The 19,116-nt window shown below is 51.5% G+C and overlaps 1 protein-coding gene across 4 annotated transcripts in view; it reads right to left on the reverse strand.

The window, feature by feature from the left end:
- ECE1 (endothelin converting enzyme 1) overlaps positions 1 to 19,116 on the reverse strand; it is a 93,336-nt gene that overhangs the window by 44,491 nt on the left and 29,729 nt on the right. For 2 of the 4 annotated variants that reach the window (XM_090268737.1, XM_090268738.1), the window contains exon 2: positions 3,268 to 3,354. In XM_090268737.1, coding sequence (XP_090124863.1) covers positions 3,268 to 3,354 — 87 coding nt within the window. Of the gene's footprint in view, positions 1 to 3,267; positions 3,397 to 19,116 lie in introns of those variants that run through there. The other 2 variants (XM_090268736.1, XM_090268739.1) reach the window with 2 other exon arrangements.

Consider the following 19,116-nt stretch of genomic DNA (forward strand, 5'->3'; position numbering starts at 1 on the left):
TCCAGCTAAATTCAATGCTTGGTTAGCATATTCAGTAATAAACATGGCAAGTCTGGTTCAAAGACAAGCGTTTTCATTTGCTAGCATCGGTATCAATAACTCTGGAGTTCCTAGAACCAATGGGCTTCAAAATCTTGAAAAATCAAGTAGCTCATTTTATAGCTACCCATCCAGAGGGGGAGATTTGGGAAGCCTGGGGCCATTTTTAAAAGCCTAAAATTGAGGGAGCTGTGTTTCTAGCAACCAACTCATAGGAAATTATCCAAAAGGCTAAAAGATAAGTCAACCATAGTGTTCCAGTTATTGGGTCTATTGTCCAAAATAGCTTATTTACTAAATATATTTTTATATATTGGTTCCTGGAGGTATGGTTTCTAACAGCAGCATGTTTTGGAGGTTTTTAACAACAGAGAAAAATGCGTATGTATGCATTAAGTGAGAAAATCAGAGTGCAACATCATGTCCTTAGAGGCAGCTCCACTATGTTTAAAAATACATACATGCAAATGTGAAAAAGTAGAAGTGGTTATCTGCGAGCAGTGGGATTATTGTTTCTTAAAAAAATTTTTTTATAGTGGACTCTTTTCTTCCCCTTACAAATGAGCATGTAAAGTATGTACATTGGGAAAAAAAAAAACCCGATTGCTTAAAACATAAAATTAACAGAAAACTCTGTTTCACATATAGAAGTGGATGGGTTCTCAACTCTTAGAACAAGCATTGGAATAGTTCACAGTTGCTTTGGGGAAGCTGTGGAGCAGCGGTTCTCAACCTGTGGGTCGTGACCCCTTTGGGGGTCAAACGACCCTTTCACAGGGGTCGCCTAAGACCATTGGAAAACACATATATAATTACATATTGTTTTTGTGATTAATCACTATGCTTTAATTATGTTCAATTTGTAACAATAAAAATACATCCTGCATATCAGATATTTACATTACGATTCATAATAGCAGCAAAATTACAGTTATGAAGTAGCAACAAAAATAATTTTATGGTTGGGGGTCACCACAACATGAGGAACTGTATGTATTAAAGGGTCGCGGAATTAGGAAGGTTGAGCCACTGCTGTGGAGGCTTTTAAGGCAAGCCAGACTGGGTACCCACAGAAATGCCCCAAATCCTGAAGCAACCTTTTTGGCTTTTCCTGTATAAAAAGTAGGCAATATATACAGTTTGGTGTAAGGGTATCAACACTGCGCTCCAACTGACATGACAGCTCTGTGTCTACAGGCATCTTCCTGATCTTTCTGAGATTCAGCATTACCATCTGTAACATGGCTACGGGGTCCTTACCTCATCAGTCATAAAAACAATCATAGCAGACCCTGTACAATGCTTTACATCCACTTTCTCTAACTCCCATTTTACAAACGAGGGAATTGTAGCCCTGGCCGGCATGGCTCAGTTGGTTGGTTGTTGTCTTATGAACCAAAAGGTTGCCAGTTCAATTCCCAGTCAGGACACATACCTAGGTTGCAGGGTTGGGGTGCTTATGAGAGGCACGGATGTTTCTCTCTCTACCTTCCCCTCTGTCTAAAATCAATAAGCATGTCCTCAGATGAGGATAAAAAAAGCTTTAAAATTTTTTTTTTTATGAGGGAATTGTGGTTTAATGGGATTAAGCAGCTTGCCCAAGATCTTGAGTGGAATCAGAATTCAAAACTGGGGCCACGGCTTCAGTGACTGAGCTGCCTTCACTTGGTCAGGCAGCCTCAGACAGATGAATGTACTCTGTGACCTGAAAAAGGCTATATACCCATGTGGGCTGCCGGTATGATGGTAACAACATGGAACATTATTTTGTTGTGAATTCCAAATGCTTTTGTGCTGATATATTTAGAAACTGCTGTGGAAGATGAGACTAAAAAGATTGCTGATTAGACTCTGTTTTGATTTGTGAAGGGAGAGGTGCCTGCCACAGAAATCTCATTTCCTGCTGGATTTAGCCTTTTATGAAGTGTCTGCAGGGAGGAGGCTCTAGACAGATTGGGTTTGGTTTCTCACTCCTGGGTTTTGAGCTCTGTGCCCCGAGGTAAGCTGTCTTCCCTTTCAGAGTCTCATTTCCTCACCTGTAACGGGAACAGTAACCCCTACGGCTCATGGGGTAGTCCTGAAGATGAAATAGGATAATGTAGGTAAGGGTGCCACATCCCACTTGGGATCATGAGTTTGGATCTCTCTGGACCTACTGAAGTAGCTCAGAGGGAGGACTCAATCCATGCTATTTTCCTTTATTAGTTAGTGTTCTTACTCCAGCTTCAAAGAGCTGTTCCTGAGTAGGGTTGGATCTGGCTGCCTGAGTGTCCATATACTCTAAGCTTGCCCTCCAGATGGGCTGTGGTTTGGTGCCAATTCCCTGGGAGGCCCCAAGATATCCCTCAATGTCTCCCTTGGTCAGCCGGGCAGAAGTCCTCCTGGGCTGAGGCTCCTCTCTCTACACTGGTTTCTCAGGACCCTGATCACAGTGCCCTCCTGGGTGCTCTTGATGTTTCCAGCTCGCTGCCAGCTACCTGCCTGGGTAAAAACTCCATTAGGGTCGAGGTCCTGGTCAGGACTGCCCGATTCAGCCCCACGAGGAGAGAAGGGTGAAAAGCGGTCTCGCTCACTGATGTGCCACGAGGCGGGAGGCGGTGGGTGTACTGGAGTCTCCCAGGGGCAGACCCTGGGAAGGGGGGGATTGGCCTGAAAAGTGGCAGGGAAAAGGGGCAGAGGATGGCTCCCCCGCCCCCTGCCCCGGGAAACTCAGGATTTGGGTGGAAAGAGGACGAATAGGGTAATGCCCACAGACGGGGTGACCAACTGCACAGTGTGCGGGGTGGGGGTGGGGGGGCGCAGGGCTTTTAGCTAAGACAGTTTAGACTCTGCCAGTAATGGGCGGTGTGACCCAGGGCAAGTCCCGCAGCGCTCGGTAGCGCCTCTTCTGTGCAAAGGGAGCTGGGCCAGTTCAGCTCTGCAGGGGCAGGGAAGGTGAGTGCTTCAGCTCTGCCCCCTGGGGGCTGTAGCCCTATGACTAGGTGGGCGGGAGCACTTGGGGACAGGCAGAGCTGGTGAGGGGAGGCTGGTGGGGAAGCTCAGCGCCCCAGAGGCACTTTTGTCCCAGAAAGGTTTCTCCCCAATGAGCCCAGTGCTACCCATAGCTTCGGGCTGCACAGCCCCCTCAGTGGCTGGAAGGATGGGGGTGGAGGTGGGGGGCAGCACCAGCGCGCATGCCCAGCCTCTCCCCACCCCCATGGGGCTCTCGCAGAGGGCCAGGGCTCTTACCTGCAGGCCGTTTGGGTACCCATCGCCCTCGGAGAGCGAGTCCACCAGGTCCTCTTCATCCAGCGTGGCTCTCTTGTAGGTCGACATCTGCAAGGCCAAGTGCAGCACAGACTCCCTCAGCGCTTCCATGGCTCTCACACCCAAATGAGGAGAATGGGGAAGCAGCGGGTGCCGCTGCTAACACCACCACCACCACCAACCAACCACCACAGCCACCCCGCCACAGCCTGCGCGCCCCGCCCCAGCTGGACACCGAGACCTGCCCACCGACCAGCCCAACATGGGGGAGGGGGTCCCCCCCAACCCCCGCACTTGGGCAGTGCTGCCCTCAGCCCCAGTGCCGACAGTGCTGCGGCCACTGGGTGCAGTGGCCACACGCCCGGCATGCGCCGCCTTAAGCCAGGGTCCCCACCGTCGCTACCGCGCTGCGCCTGGCTGGTCTGGGAGGACCGGCTGCGAGCCGGGGCGGCATTGCGCCACCTTCGCAGGCGGGGCCTAATCAGCGCACCGCTCCGGTTCCCGCCCAGGCCCGACCAGGAGACCCCCAAGGCCCCAGCGTCCGGTCCCGGGGGAAAGTGCCTTTCCCAGAGGTCAGGGCCCTGCCAGTCCCCAGCAGGCAGGAAGGAGCCCCGCAGGAACCTCTCCTTCTAAAAACCTTAAGACCCCTTCATAATCCCCAGTGGCAGATACCAAGAGTCAAGTGTAGGGAAGGTGCCGGGTTTGGTCCACAACAGTTGAGAGGGTCCTCCCGCCACTTGCCCTTAGGGGCAGCAGGGGTGGCCTCCCCCAACTAAGCTGCAAAGATTAGAGGGAAAGAAGGTAGAATAAAAAAGGCAGGTATTTCTTCTCTCACTTCCCCCTTCCTCTGTTTTAGAAAATTCCAGAGAACTCCCCTGACCCAGAATGAAAACTCCGCGTGTGTACGTTTGGGTGGCTGGAGGGGAATCCAGTGCTTGCCTCCAAGCTCAAAGGTGGGGCCCTCCGCCCAAACAGTGAGAGTCCTGGCTTCGGCTTCAGCTTCAGCTTCAGGCCCAGTCAAAGACCAGGAAGGTTACCCTTCCCTCTCAGGAGTCCAGAGCCTCAGGCAGGTGTTTCCTGCCCAGGCCCTGGTGCCTCTCAGGGGCCCTGTGATCTAGGCTGGAAAAGGGGGCTCTCTCAGAGGTGGGGTGCTCAGGTAAAGACTCTGGATACCCAGCATTCTCCCTTGCACCCGAGACCCTAACTCAACAGTTTCCCAAAGGACCCTCCACTTCTAGTGAGACCTGGAATCCCCTACGGTTTATACATTTTTTTTTCCAGCTTTCTAGAAGTACTTCCATTCATTTCGTATTTGATTCTCACAACACACATATGTGTGAAGTAACAGGCTCAGGTGAGGTGACTTTCCAGGGTCACAGTCACAGGGACAGCTCTGGGCTTCAAGACCTCTCAGCAGCCAGAGTGAGTCTTTAAAAAGGAAATTCTAATCCTGTCACTTCCTTGCTTACAACTCTGCAGGGACAGTCCCTTTCCCAGTTCCCCATGGCCCCTGCCCACCCAGATCCTCCCCTTGTGCTGCCCCCCACCACCTCACTCTCCTGGACCCTAACTGCATGGCGCTCACTCTGTTCCACGCAGATTCTCCGAGTTTCTCTCCCCCTCCACCCAGACCCTTAGTGCACGATTCCCTCTACCTGGAACATTCTTCCCTCATCTTCTCCCCTGGTCAGCTCCTGCTTCAGGTCACAACTTTAACGTCACTTCCTCAAATGTCCCGACTGCCTTAGGTAGCCCCTCAAATTCTGCATTACAGCACCCCATTATTTCCCTTTATAGTATTTATGGCAGTCTGCTACTATTATTATTTTTGGTGTTCACATTTATCACCCTCCCCCGCCCCAGAATTGTGAGCTTTAGGAGGGCTGGGGCCTGTCTGGCCCAGAGTTCCCATCACCTGGCATGCCATGGGTGTTCGACAGACAGTTAAAGGGAGCGGTGGAACAAGTGGAAGGGAAGGGACAGGTTCTCGGGGGCCGTGCCTTTAAATCCTTGTGCATCTAACTTTGCAGTGCCCGAGGACAAAGGAAATTCGTCTAAGGGGCACAGGCCCTGGGGGAAGCAGAGTACCGTGGCAAGAATTCTAATTCTGAAGTCTTCTGCCTCACTCCCACTGGAGGAAGGAGTCCCCATGACCCGCCTGAGAGAGATGGGGCTCCCAGGCTTCTCCACTTTATGCTAGGTTACAGCTGAGCTTTTTCTGACACTAGGACACTTGGTTGCACTAAGCGACAGGTGTCAATGACCCATGGAAAAGACCCATGAGAAAGAAGTCCAGTTCACCAAGCATCTCCCCGCCCTGGCCCAGCAGGTATGATTTCCTGGACACCTAGGGCCATGAGGCATCTGTCAGTCCTTTCCTACCCACCTTCTCAGTTAAGCCCCTCACCCTTCCCTCTGAAGCAGGTATTACGGGCCCCTTTCCCGGAGCCGAAAACTGAGGCTCAGGGCAGTAACTTGCCCAGGCACAGTGAAGCAAGGGCTCCTCTCCCACTTCATCTCATTTCAAAGGTCACTCCTCTGGGGAGCTCTCCTGACCACCCTCCACTGACCCCGGGCAGCAGCGTATGGTCCCCCTGCTCTGTGTTCCTCTACATGGCCCCCACCCCATGCTTCCTTCAGGGACGCACACAGTACTTTAGACAGGAGAACCCTAAAGGCAGGGATTGAATCTGGCCAGGCTGAAGCCTGTCCAGGGGGCTGAGGCCAGGCCGCCCCTGCCCTCCATCCCCCTGCAGCCTGTCTGCAGATGGGTGAGGAAGAGAGCTCACATACCTGTCTGCAGACGAGGAGGGAAGCTCACATACCTCCCAAGCAGAAATCCGCAGAGATGGAGAGCTGTTTATTTTTCCACACACAAAGGATGAGGGGCCCTTCCTGAAACACCTGCCTGGGGCCCTGAAGTGAAACCGAACCCCCCTGAGGCGTGGGAATGGCTTAGCTGGCTCCGTTCAGTGGGAGACCTGTAGGCCCAGCTAGGTGAGTGACATTCCAACAACAATGGCAGCCCTATCTTTGTACCCACGCAGAGCCAGGGCGGGGCCTTCCATTCAATGTCTTGGATCCCCACACCCACCTAGAGCCTCAGCCTCAGCAGGTATCGCTTCCAGTTTACGAAGAAGTGGAGGGGGTGTAGTGGGGGACCCAACATCTACTCTGTGCTGCTTGACAAAATCTCTCCTGACCCCACGACACCTTGTAAAGTGGGAATCAGCACCTCCACTTCACAGATGGGAAGACTGAGGATTAGGGAGAAGGCACGACTTGTCCCCTTCACCACCCCCCACCTGAGTCACCTGGCTAGACAGCATACACCTGTGCCGTCAGAGAACCCAAGCCACACAGAGTAAATGGCAGAGCTGGGCCTAGTACCTGGGTCCCGACTTCTGGTCCCGTGAAGGGGGAGCAGCTTCTTCAGGTGGGGACCTCGTGGAGTCTGGGGGCACTAAGCTGGCAGGGCGCCCAGCGCCTGATCTCCCTAATTGGCTCATTAGTGGCTGTGGGTGCCACGCCTGGCTGCAGGCTTCAGGGAAAAGGGAAGAGACTCTTGCTTTGTGGAGAGCCTCTGCCTGGATCTGCTCATTCCTGTCCCACCCCACCCCACAGAGCCAAGGAGGACAGTCTGGGCCTGGTGTTCATGAGAAGGGCTTGGTGGGGACCAAGTAAGAGGAACCACAGCTCACGCCCCAGCTGCACAGAGGAGGTGACAAAAGTCATGTGAGGGGGTGACGGTGCCAGTTTTGGGGACCCCACCCTGTGGAAATCAAAGGCCTGGGGTGAACACAATTGAGAAATATAAGTGCTCACGTAGCTCTGACGACAAAGGCTTGATGGCTCTTGTGGTTGGCTTGCCCCAGGCAGAGGATCTTCAAAAAATGTTGGAGCAAGGCAGAGGCAGGAAAGAGCAGCTCCTGAGTGAAACTCACAGGCCTGGGACTCCTTGGCCACACCCTCCAATCTGTTTTCACCGTGTATTTCTAAGCCTCAGCTGCTTAGGGATATAGCCTTTTGTGGCCAAGGGCCCTGTCAATTCCTGCCTCTCTAGTGCCAGTAATTAGCTGAGATTTGTTAAATCCTTATATGACATCTAATACACACTCATGTCATATGTTAGTTAAATACTTGGATTTAACAAACACAATAATATAGTACGTAAAAGCTCTAGATCCGAACCGCAGTTCAGATCCCCACTCTGCCACCTCCCAGCTGTGTGACTTTGGGCAAACGGCTCAGCCTCTGCCTCAGTTGTCTGATCTGTAAAACAGGGATGATAATAACAGTACCTCTGTCATAGGACTGTTGTGATACTTAAATGAGTTAATATAGATAAAGTGCTTAGAACGGTACTGGGCACACAGCAAGAGACCACTAAATGTTAGCAGCTTTCATTTGTATAATTGTTTCTTATAAAACACAGGCTCAAAAACTTTCAGTTGATCCTCACCCGCTAAAAGACAATATCCAAACTCCTTAGCTTGGTATTCAAGGACTTCCCCATCTGGCTCAAACCTACCTCTCTAGGCTGACCCTCCACATACCCCTCAGGTGTGGGGCCATCATGCTGACCCCAGACCTATCTCTGTAGGTGTTGAGTGTTCAACAGGAGTTCATGAAGCCCATGATGCTTGTCAAGCCATGTGCTGCCAGCTGCAGGGGTTGCCCTGCATAGGACCCATCCTCACCCTCAAGGGACCTGCACCTGATATCTCTTTTCCCAAGACTGTGAGCCTTCTACCCCATCTCCAGCATACCTCCTCCTCCATGAAGCCCTCCTCTCCTCCCCAGTCTGAAGGAATTATGCCCTGCCTGCTGGCGGGACCATGGCATAGCACCTGCATTATTCAGGCTTTCATCTAGGCATCTTTATTCCTGGGATGGAGAGGACCCCAGAGAATGGGCAACAATGATCTTATCCTCCATCCCTGGTGCCCAGCATAGAACCTGGTACATAGGTTAACTTGTTACTTTGTATCCCAGGTTTTCACTGGGGTACAGACATCTGTGACTTCCACAAAGAAGCAGAATTTAGTTGCTTCATGGCAATCAAGTAAGATTCAAATAGGACAACTGTCGCCAAGGGGCAAGATAGTAAAAATATGGCTGTCACTCCTGAAGATGATACCACATGACATCTATTACTACCATTACATTATCCATTACATTGCTCAGTGTCTTTTATGTATGTAATACTCATGTGATTAATTTCTTTTTAAATTTACCACAAAGTTCCTGAAAAAGTGAACTGCTTCTTTGCTTTCTGATAATAGGAGTCATAGGAATCAGCCTGTATCCCTTTTGTCCTTGGCTGCCAGGAAGCTCATAGCCAAATCAGAAACTCACCTGTGGTTATTTTACTGGTCTTTATGTTTAGCTTTGTCTTTGTTCACATTTTCCACTGTATTTTCTCTGATCCTATTTTTCATTTCTCCTGCATATCATTTTATTGAATGTGTTTTAGTCACCACTCATCATGAATAAAGTGAATTAGAAACAACCTGTTTCAGGAAAAGCCCTTTCCTGCATGTGTGGGCAGCTTCAAGGTATTTATTCAACACTGGGAGACTGAGGCAGTAAAGACAGAGCCAGGCTCAACCCTAGGTTCCCTGGCTCATGTGACCATGCCATTTCCCTTTTCAGGCCTCAGTTTCCTCATCTGTAGAAAGGGCTTGTTGTGAAGACTAAACGAGCTGAAACATGAACTTCCTCGAATATAATATCCCATCCCCAAGTGAACTGGTACCTGATGGACATGCTGCAGCACCCACCTCACCCCTGCTTTTCTTTATTTTCCTTTATTGCTTTTCCATTTGCTTCTGCCCTTGTCCATATTTTCTGATCTTGGCCTTAGTTCAGCTACTTTGGCATTAATCTAGCCCTGTTGCTGTACTCAGGGCAAAAATAACAGCCTTCCCAGGTAATCAGAGTGAACATCAACAGCGATACGTCCAATATGATTTGCCAATAGCATGAACGCACTCATGATATGACATGATGCAAATGGTACTTTACCTCTCTGGCCCTCCTCCTAGAAACACATTATCCCAGTCTAACCACGAGAAAAACATCAGACAAATCCCAACTGAGAAACAGTCTACAAAATACCTGCCTAGTCCTCCTCAAAACCGCGAAGGTCATCAAAAACAGGGCCAGTCTGAGACACTGTCGTGCCAAGAGGAGCTTAAGGAGACATGGTGACTAAACATAATGGGGCGCCCTGAACGGGATCCTAGAACATAATGAGGAAATTAGGTAAAAACTAAATAAATCTGAATAAAGTATAGACATCAGTTCATGATAATGTATCAATATCAATTCATTAATTGTGAGAAATGTACCATATCATACAGGGTGGGGCAAAATTAAGTTTACAGTGATGTATATGTGACACACAGTTTATCCTTGTATTATTATTTATTACTTCCATACAAATAACTGTAAACTTACTTTTGCGCTCAGAGAAGGAAAACTCTGACTCCAAAAAACCTCCGCTGCCTTGCGGCATACCTCTTCAGGGGAAAGGCTAAGGGAGTAAACCCCGACAGAAAATCCGGAGCCGGAGTCCCTAAGGCGGTTTGACGTTGTAGTCAACACCGGCAACTCCTGCGGCGCACCTGAAGCCAAGCTGTATTGACTCCGTCTTTCCCTTGGACCCTTCAGCTGCGAAGAGAGGGGGGGTCTGCTGCATGGGCAACAGCAGACCCTCCATATCACCCTGCCCAGGCTCTGTAGCTTCAGCTTCACTGGAGAGGACACTCCAGCGTCATCGCAAGATGTCGATTCAACACGGGAGGAGACAGATACCGTGTCACTCCCGAGTCGGACTGCACAGCCATTCTCGGCGGTGCAGATAGACTCTTAAGAAGCTACACCATCGTCTCTCGAGACGGACGGCTGCCGACGACGACTTTTGCGCTACACTGTATAAGATGTTAGTAACAGGGCACGTGGGGTGGGGGGTGTAAGGGAACTCTCTACTATCTTTCCAATAACGCTATAAACCTAACACTGTTCTAAAATAAAATATTCATTAAACAAAAACCTGACCCTGGCTGGTGTGGCTCAGTGGATTGAACACCGGCCTGCAAACGAAAGGGTCGCCAGTTCGATTCCCAGTGCAGGGCACGTGCCTGGGTTGCGCACCAGGTCCCTGGCTGGGGGCATGTGAGAGGGAACCACATATTGATGTTTCTCTCCCTCTCTTTCTCCCTCCCTTCCCCTGTCTCTAAAAATAAATAAATAAAATCTTAAAAAACAAAACAAAACAAAAAAACCTGGCTGCCCCCTGAGACAGAAAGAGGCGTTGACCCCAACAGAAGCCCAGCACTGCCCATTTTTCAAGGCTCTTTTATACCATTTTACCTTACTTGTGTTTCACGATCACCCTGTGGAATAAGCTCCAGGGTCCCCATTTTACAGATGCGGAGACCGAGGTCAGAGAAAGGAGGACGCATGCCAGTTAGCGGCAGAGTGGGGCTCCACCCAGCTCTTCCTGCCCCTCTCAGGGCCCTTCCTCTTTCCCTAGTGCCAGCTTGAAGCCTGGCTCTCTAGACCAACCTCCTCTGGAGACAACAGGCTGCCCCATTAGAAATGTGGGAAACTGGGAGGGCTATGACTCGGGGTTGGGGAGGGAGACTGCTCTGTGCCACCAAGGGGTCAGCTGGAGCTGGAGGCCTGAGCATGAAAAGGGGGGTGGGGTGGGCAGGAGTTATGGGGAAAGCAGGTCTAAAGGTGAGATCCAGGCAGATACTGGAAGGCCAAGGGCACAGCATACGTGGGAGGTCAAGGCAGCAGCCTGGCCAGCAAAGGAGTCAATTACTCTGGTCTGGACCAGAACTCCAGGCTGGGCTCCCCTTAGTGTGCGGGCAGTGGGAGGCTTGCCCACACACGCAGGCCGCTGGAAAACACTCACCCACTTGGCCAGGTATTGACTCACCTGCCAGGGGGCCCTGGAAGGCGAAAAGCCTTACTTAATGCTGCCAACTGACAGCCGCAGGGCCTTCTGAGGCCATCCCACACCAAGCCCCCAACCTGGCCAGCAACTCTTCCTTACTCCCTGACACAGGCTACTCACCAGCCTGATGACCGTGCAGCCTCAGGCACGGCTCCCACTATGCCTCTCTCTACCCCACCCGCTTCACAGCCTCCATTGGACACCTCTGCCCCTCTGTCCAGGCCCACTTGACTTTGCCCCCTTCCCCTGGAAACCTTCCCTGATTAGCCCCATGACTGCCCCCCACCTTGATCTCCACATATCATTGCCCCAGTCTCTCATCTCTGGGCTGGCTACGAGCAGACCCTTCTAAACTAATTGATATGATCCAGTCACTCTCCTTCACACGCTCCCTGGAACTGGCAGAAGAAAGCGTAAGCCTTGGCTTGGCTCCCATCCCCCTCCTTCCACACACCAGGATCTGACCCCTGGCTCCTCTCCAGCCTCTCTCTCACCACTTCTCCCTCACATGTTTGAACCTCAGTAAGATATGAGTGTGCTTCCTGCAACCAGGCCTCTGCATATCTACCGCCCTCTGCCTGTGAGGCCTCTCTCTTCTTGTCCTTCCCCTGGTTAATTCTTCAGCTCAGATGCATCTTCCTCCAGGCAGCCTTCTCAGACTTCACTGGGGCCCTTCCTCCTTGCTCCCCCGCAGCACTCTGCATGGCCCTCTAGCATCTCATCCCAACAGACCACGGTCAAGGGCAGCTGTGTGACCTGGACAAAGTCATTCCACTTCCATTCCGTGTTTTGATTCTCTCGTCTAACAACTGAAGATGATAATGGTACCTACTCCTTAGGGTCTTTATGCAGATTAAACAAGACACGTAAAATCCTCAGCCTGGCGCCTCACAGAGAAGCAACACTAAGTAAATGTTCGCAACTTGGTGGCGGATTCAGAAAGGGTCGGCTCTGCAAGTCCTACTGAGAACGGTGGAAGACGAAAGGGAAGGAGAAACTAGGAAGACCTGTGCCATGCCGGGCGCTGGGCCTGGCACTTGTTGGGACTTATCATTGCCTTGGCTCTTCCCCGTTGCACACTGGAAAACAATTGTAACTCAGGGAGGGTTAGTAACTTGTTCAATGTCACCTATCGGGTAAATAACAAAGTCTGATGGGAACCCAGGTGTATCTGTCCCCAAAGCTTGTGGTTTTGCCATTACCACAAATAAGATGGCAGCCCCAACCTGCTCCATCCTGACGATTTCAGGCATTGCCTCCCAACTGGGTTAAAGGGACTGAGCGGCCCACTCTGATCTCTGAGCACCGAGTTCAAGACACACCAGGAACCTGCAGCTGGCCCTAAGCTGCGCATGACAACAAGGCTGGGTGAGTTCCAGGCTGAAGACACTAAGTGTGCCAAACAATTTGCTGATCTAATCACATAAAACTCAGGACAAAGTTAATCTGTCTCACTTAATGATATTTATGATGATGATGATGATGACAGAGCTGCCCAGTAATTAGGCTCAACCAGGAAGCAGCTCATAGAAATGGTAGTAATTAGTATTTGTGTTAGGGGCAGGTGAAGGCTGGAAGGAGGGAGGAGGAAGCAGGTAGGGGAGTTAGGGGACTCCCTGGATCCAGAAACTGAGGGTGGCCAGGGCCCTCAGTTTTTGTCAGGCCCTGTGCCAATCAACTCATGTGTACCATTCCGCTTAACCTTCATAACTGTGATGTGGGCCCTACGGTCCCTTTTCTAAAGTGAAGAAGCAGGCTCAGAGAGGTCCATTCACTTGTCCAAGGTCACACAGCCTGTGCAGAACAAAGCCAAGGTTCACATAGGCTTGCCCATCTTCCCCTCCAGCCCAGGTGATGTTCTGGACAGGAGGAGGTAATCAGGGCTTGTGCTGGAAGGCAGGAGACCTACACTCTGGTCCCAGTTCTGACACTGCGTCACCGTAGGCCTCAGCAAGTGGCTTTGTGGCTGTCAGACTGGGAGTGGCTAGAGTGCAGACTTGGGAGCCAGGCTCCCTGTATTCTAATCTTGGGGCAAACTGCTTCACCATCTGAACCTTAGTGTCCTCATCTGTAAAATGGCGACGATAAGTGCTGCCCTCATAGGGCTATGAGGGTTAAATAAGGTAAAAAAAACTTAAAACAATGCCTGAATAGCATTATCATTTATGGGGAAAATATGGACTTTAGAGTCGGTTTTCCCATCTGTAAAATGGGAAGTTGCTGGATTTGACAGTGGTTCGTAAACATAAACATTTTTAATCCCACAGAGCCCTTTATTTGAAAAAAGGTAACATGGCAAACCAAAAACAAGAGAGCAGTGAGACTGCCACTTCCGTGTTCAGTGACCCCCGGATCCTGAACCTGGCTTCCTCAGGGGTCCCATGGGGCGGAGTTTGAAAATCACTCATGTCCAGTCCTCTCAGAACTGATTACTGGCTCTAAGGCTCTGAGACCGAAGGTGCGGTGGACGCAGGAACTGGGTGCCTGAACTGGCTGGCTCTGCTAACCCAGCGGAGGCAGGCACGTGGAGGCAGGGGACAGACTGGGCCGTGCCCATGCTGGGGTTCACGGGGCCTGCTGGGGGCCACCATTCAAGCCATATAATGATCTCCCCAAGAGGCAGCTGACAAAGCAGAAGGAAGACCAATGGACTTGGAGTCAGGCAAGGACCCACATTCCATCCGTGGGTGGCTCATGTCACCTCTCTGTCACCTCTCCCGGCCCCATTGCCTTAGCTGTAAGAGGGAAATGAGAACACCTTTCTCATCTGGAGACCTCAGGACAAAACTGAGACACACGCATGTACAGGCTTTGCAACTGTGAAAGACTGCCCCACATTAATATCCTCACTTACTTCCAGTAGATTATTTTCCCTCTCTAAGAGCTCAGAGTTTAGGGCCAGACTTTGGAGGTTCAAGTCTTCATTCCACCACGTATAAGTGCCCAGGGTTCAGCTATCAACCCTGTTTCCTCCTGTGTAGAGGGACGCCATAAAGGGGTCGGCAGAGTGTCTGGGACAGAGTAAGTACTCACAAGTGTTTGCTGCTTTGGGATTTGGGGGAGCAATAACTAAAGGCAAGCTTGCTCCCTAGTGCCTTTGTCCAGTACAGACATAGCTGAAGAGGGGTGAGTGTTCCCCTATGACCCTCTAAAGCATGCAGGTTCCAACGTAGGATCTGGGACCTTTTGGATTCTGTGCTGAAGTGTGGCTCAAGCTTTCCTGGGTTAGACTGGGGATGTGTGCATCTGTCCTCTGTCCTTAAAAGCCCAGTTCAACTCAATAGCTGTTCCTGGAGGTTCTGCGATTCCTGCCTACTTCACCGTAACCCTGCATGTAGGTAGCACTGTCCCCAGTTGCCAGATGAGGAAACTGAGCTTCAGAGAGCTGATGTGATGACCCCAAGGCCAGGGTGTCCCTTCACAATGCACAGGGTCTGGAGCCAGGCCTGGAGGGCTTCTCTGGTGTGGAGGCTGACGGAAGGTCTGTGAAGGCCTTGGAGTACCAGGTTGGTGTTCTAAAGTGGTAGGTCTTGCTCAGGAAACTGGCATGAGGTCTTACTCAGGAAACAACCTTGAACCAGGGGAACCAGCAGCCTGCGTGGCTGAGTCCCCCAAAGCCTAGCCCCATGCTACCTCCTACGGGAGATCCCCCTTGACCTGCCCTGTCACCTCATCCCTTCCCTGGCCCACGGTCCACAGCCCTCTGCTGTGCACCAGAACACTGCATACACCATTTATTTAATCCTGCTGGCAACTTGCCGGTGGTGATCTCACCCTCTCTGAGCCGGGGCTTCGGTAACATGGGTGATGATAAGGGTAATAATAAGGGTACATATCACAAAAGTGGGTCTGCAGATCAAGTTGGAAGAAAAACTACAATGGCAAACGTTTATTTAGCTCTCCCTTCCTACCAGACCCTGGCTAGGAGACACAGGTAAGATCAGGGCCTAAGGGGAGGGTCCGGCCTCTCTCCCTGCCAGGCTCTGGGACACTTCCCTGCCAGTGACCCAGACCCTTTTCCCCACGACTCCTGGTCCTGGGAAATGTAGCCAAATGGCGCAGAATGAGCACTGCAGTGGGAGCCCGGAGTCCAGGTTTGGGTCCTGGCTGTGCCCTCTCTGGGACTGTTTCCTTTCGTGCCCCTACCCCCACAGCGGGAGGGGAGGATGGAAATGCCGTTTTGTTTTGCCAGGTGATCCTTATCTTCTCCTTCCCAAGCTTTCCCAAGTGATAGGCTTGTCTGAACCAAACACCATGGGGTGGGGTGGGGATGCCCCAGCCATCGGCTCCCCTGGCAGTGGCCTCCTGGCCCGGCCCTGCGCCCTGCTGGCTGATTCTTCCCCTCTCCCCTGCCACCCTCCTGGGCCTAGGCCCCCCTCCCTGGCAGGTTCCTGCTTCTTCTGCCCCCACTTGCCCAGGGCTCCCTGACACCTTCATCAAGCATCAGCCAGGCTTCCACCCTCTCAACCCCACCCCTGGCTGCGCCCCAACAGCCAAGGTGCCCGGACATGAAAATTCCCGTGCCAGGGCAGTCCCAGCAGGTAGGGTTCTCGTTGCCTGCGCGGGTTGGTAGCACCCTTGGTAGCTGGCAAATCTGCACCCCAATAGCCTAACCGTCCCTGGCAGCCTCACTCCCTCTCCTCATGGGGAGTATGGGTAGTGGTTAGGGGCACGGACTCTGGAACCCGACAGTCAGGGGCCAAATCCCAGCCAAGTACTCCCTCTATAACCTTGGGCAAGCCACTTAATCCCTCCCTATGGCTCGGTTTACTCATCTGTAAAATGGATTATTAGTAAGTTGTTAGGAGGATTAGATGACTTAATAACACTGTGCACTTAGACTAGGACCTGGAACAAAGGGACTACCAACAAACATCAGCCTCTATGGACATTCCGATTAGCCCAAGGCGGAGTTCAGGGCAGCTCAAGCCTGGCTCACAGATGTGACGGATCTGGCTGGCGATGCTGTCAAAGGTGTTGAAATGCCAACACTTAGAAGATTTTACATGAAAATCCGTATTTTCAGCTTTTCTTAAAAAAAAAAAAAAAAAAAAAAAAAGACTTGGCAATGTTGGGCCCACATTCTCAAGTGGCAACAGCCAGCTGGAGCTGAGGAGTGTATGTCCCCAGGGTACCACAGCCCCGCCCCCCACTCCAACTCCTTCTTGTGTCCTCCTCACTGTGGCCCAGGGTCAGCTGCCAGTTTTCATCACACGGGTGCGCCCTTGTCTCAGTGGGAAAATGATTTATGTGAGGCTTAAACACAGGCAACACTAATGTGTGGTGACAGCCTTCAGAACAGCAATTGCCTCAGAGGACGGGACTTCCTGGAAAGGGGCCTGAGGGAACTTTCTGGGGGAATGGAAATGTTCTGGAAATGTCCTCTAACTTTTGTTCTTTTTTTTAAGATTTTATTTATTTTTAGAGAGAGGGCAAGAGAGGGAGAGAGAGAGGGCAAGAGAGGGAGAAAAAGAGGGAGAGAAACACCAATGGGTGGTTGCCTCTCTCACCTCCACCTGGGGATCTGGCCCGCAACCCAGGCATGTGCCCTGACTGGGAATCAAACTGGCAACCCTTCAGTTTACAGGCCAGCACTCAATCCATTGAGTCACACCAGCCAGAGCCGGAAATGCCCTGTACACGGGTGTCTATGTTTGTCCAAACTCATCGAGCTGTTTGCTCCTGGCCTGTGCATCTTATTCTATGTAAGATACACCTCAATGAGAAAAAAAAAAAGTGAAAAATAGGTCAGGAGGGTCTCATGTTTCAAGGTAAAAAGTGGCTGACTCTTTTTGTGGGTGGGAAGAAAACGTCCTTGAGTTTCATATACTGACAACTGTGAACAAAGACACAACCTCAGGGGCCGCTGGGAGATCACCCTGTTCCCCTGCTCACGTTTGAGAGTGAGACCTACAGCCTAAGGTCACGAATGGCTGATCTTCGAAGAACTATACAGATCCATGAAGCCCAACACAGTGGCCACGAGCCACATGTGGCTATTCAAATAAAAATTAATTAAAATAAAATAAAAACCAAAGTCCTCGTTTCAGGTGCTCCATCGCCATTCCTGGTTAATGGAACACAGAGAACACGTGCATTATCACAGAACGTTCTGCTGGCCAGACTGCTGCACGTGCTGGCTACGAAGCCGGGCTAACTTCTAGGTCTGCTGCCCAGCAGGACCCGTGGTCACTGCTGTGCAGCGCCTGACACAGAGCACTCACCATGAGCCGAATAAATGAATGGAGGGTAGAAGCAGCAAACAGGAAAGCCTGGGCCTGAATCCCAACTCCGGCCCCCGCCAACCTGGGGCGTCCAGCCAGTCTCCCCTGAGCTTAGTTTCTCCCTCCCTTTCAGGACGGGCACATAAGCTGATGTCCTCAGGAGTGCTCAGGGTCCCAGGGGCCAAGGAAAGGCCAGCAGGAGGACCGATGTGCCAGGAGTCCTACCTGAACTCTAGAACACGGGGGAGGTGGGAGGAGCAGTTGGGGGACATTCTATTTGTGAGAGTAGTCTTTGAAAATAGGGGGCCGGGTTGGGCGGCAGTTAAGATAAAGCAGGCTGGGCTCAATGCTGCGGGTCCAGGAGGGAGGGCTGCTGAGCACAGGGAAAAACCTACGTTAGCCCCCATGCCTGGCTGCTGGAATTTGAGCTGGGCTACAGCATCAGACACCCACAGACACTGCTGTGGTCAGAGTGGCTGGGACAGGAAGCTACCTCAATCCCCAAAGAGACCCTCCCCCATCCTTCAGGGCAGCCCAGAATGGGACCCACCATGGGGCTGCTGGGAGCCCAGAGGGCTGGCTGGGTCCTGAGAAAGGGGCTGGTCCAGGTTTCTCGTCCAGCATCCATCCTCCGTACCCAGCCATAGGGTGCCTCTTAGAAGCCAGGAATGGCATTGCTCATCTGTCTGTTCATTCATTCAAAAAAACTTATGAGGCACCTACTGTGTGCTAGGAAATGAGTTCCATGCCTGATATACATCGCTGAACAAGAGAAAGTACTTGCTCTCAGGAGCTTGAATTTTAACAGAGGAGACAGACAGTAAAGGATGCTGCTAAGAGTTATAATAATAACAGTTTACATTTATTGAGTGCGTACTGTGTGCTGAGCACTGTACTAAGTGCTTTTTAATGCATTTCTCATTTAAGTCTTACAAAAATAATAACATGTATTATTACTGACCCTATTTTATAGGTGAGGAAACTGAGGCACAGAGAGGTTATGGCCAAGATCATTCAGCTCTGTGTGGTAGAGTTTGGGATGTGAACTCGGCCAAGTTCACTCTGGAGTCCCTAACGCTAACTGGGTACCCAGACTGCCTCACTGCAGGGGGATTTGCGTTATAGGAAAGTACAGCAGGGCGGGGTGATGGAGATCATCTGGGGAGGAGCCCAGGAAGGTCTCTGTGAGCAGGTGACACGTAAACTGAAACCAGAATGACTAGGTGTCCGCAGGACAAGGGCACTACAGGCAGAGGGAACGGCAAGAGCAAAGCCCCGGTGGGGGGTCTATACTTAGTGTTCAAGGAGAAGGAAGAAGCACAGCATAGCTGGAGGGGAGTGGGACAAGGGGACCCCCACCTCATTCCATTCTAAGGATGAATGGACACCCAGAGACAGGAAGTCCCAGCCAGGACAGAAGTCGGGCCTCTGGACTGTCCGCCCAGGGCTCCTTCCAAAGCTTGGCAAGCTTGTGCCAAATGCTAAGGGCTCGGCGGTGAGGACTGTCAGTTCGGGCTTAGGATGACTGAGGCAGCTGGTGGTGCCTCGTCTCCCTGCACCCAGATCCCCCTCCTCGGTCCAGCGTGTCAGCTCCCCGACTGTGCGCTGCTCAGAACTCCCGTCTCTGTTTCCCCAGCC

Source organism: Furipterus horrens, unplaced genomic scaffold, assembly GCF_987537825.1.
Source record: "Furipterus horrens unplaced genomic scaffold, mFurHor1.1.pri manual_scaffold_3, whole genome shotgun sequence".
NCBI classification, from domain to species: Eukaryota; Metazoa; Chordata; class Mammalia; order Chiroptera; family Furipteridae; genus Furipterus; species Furipterus horrens.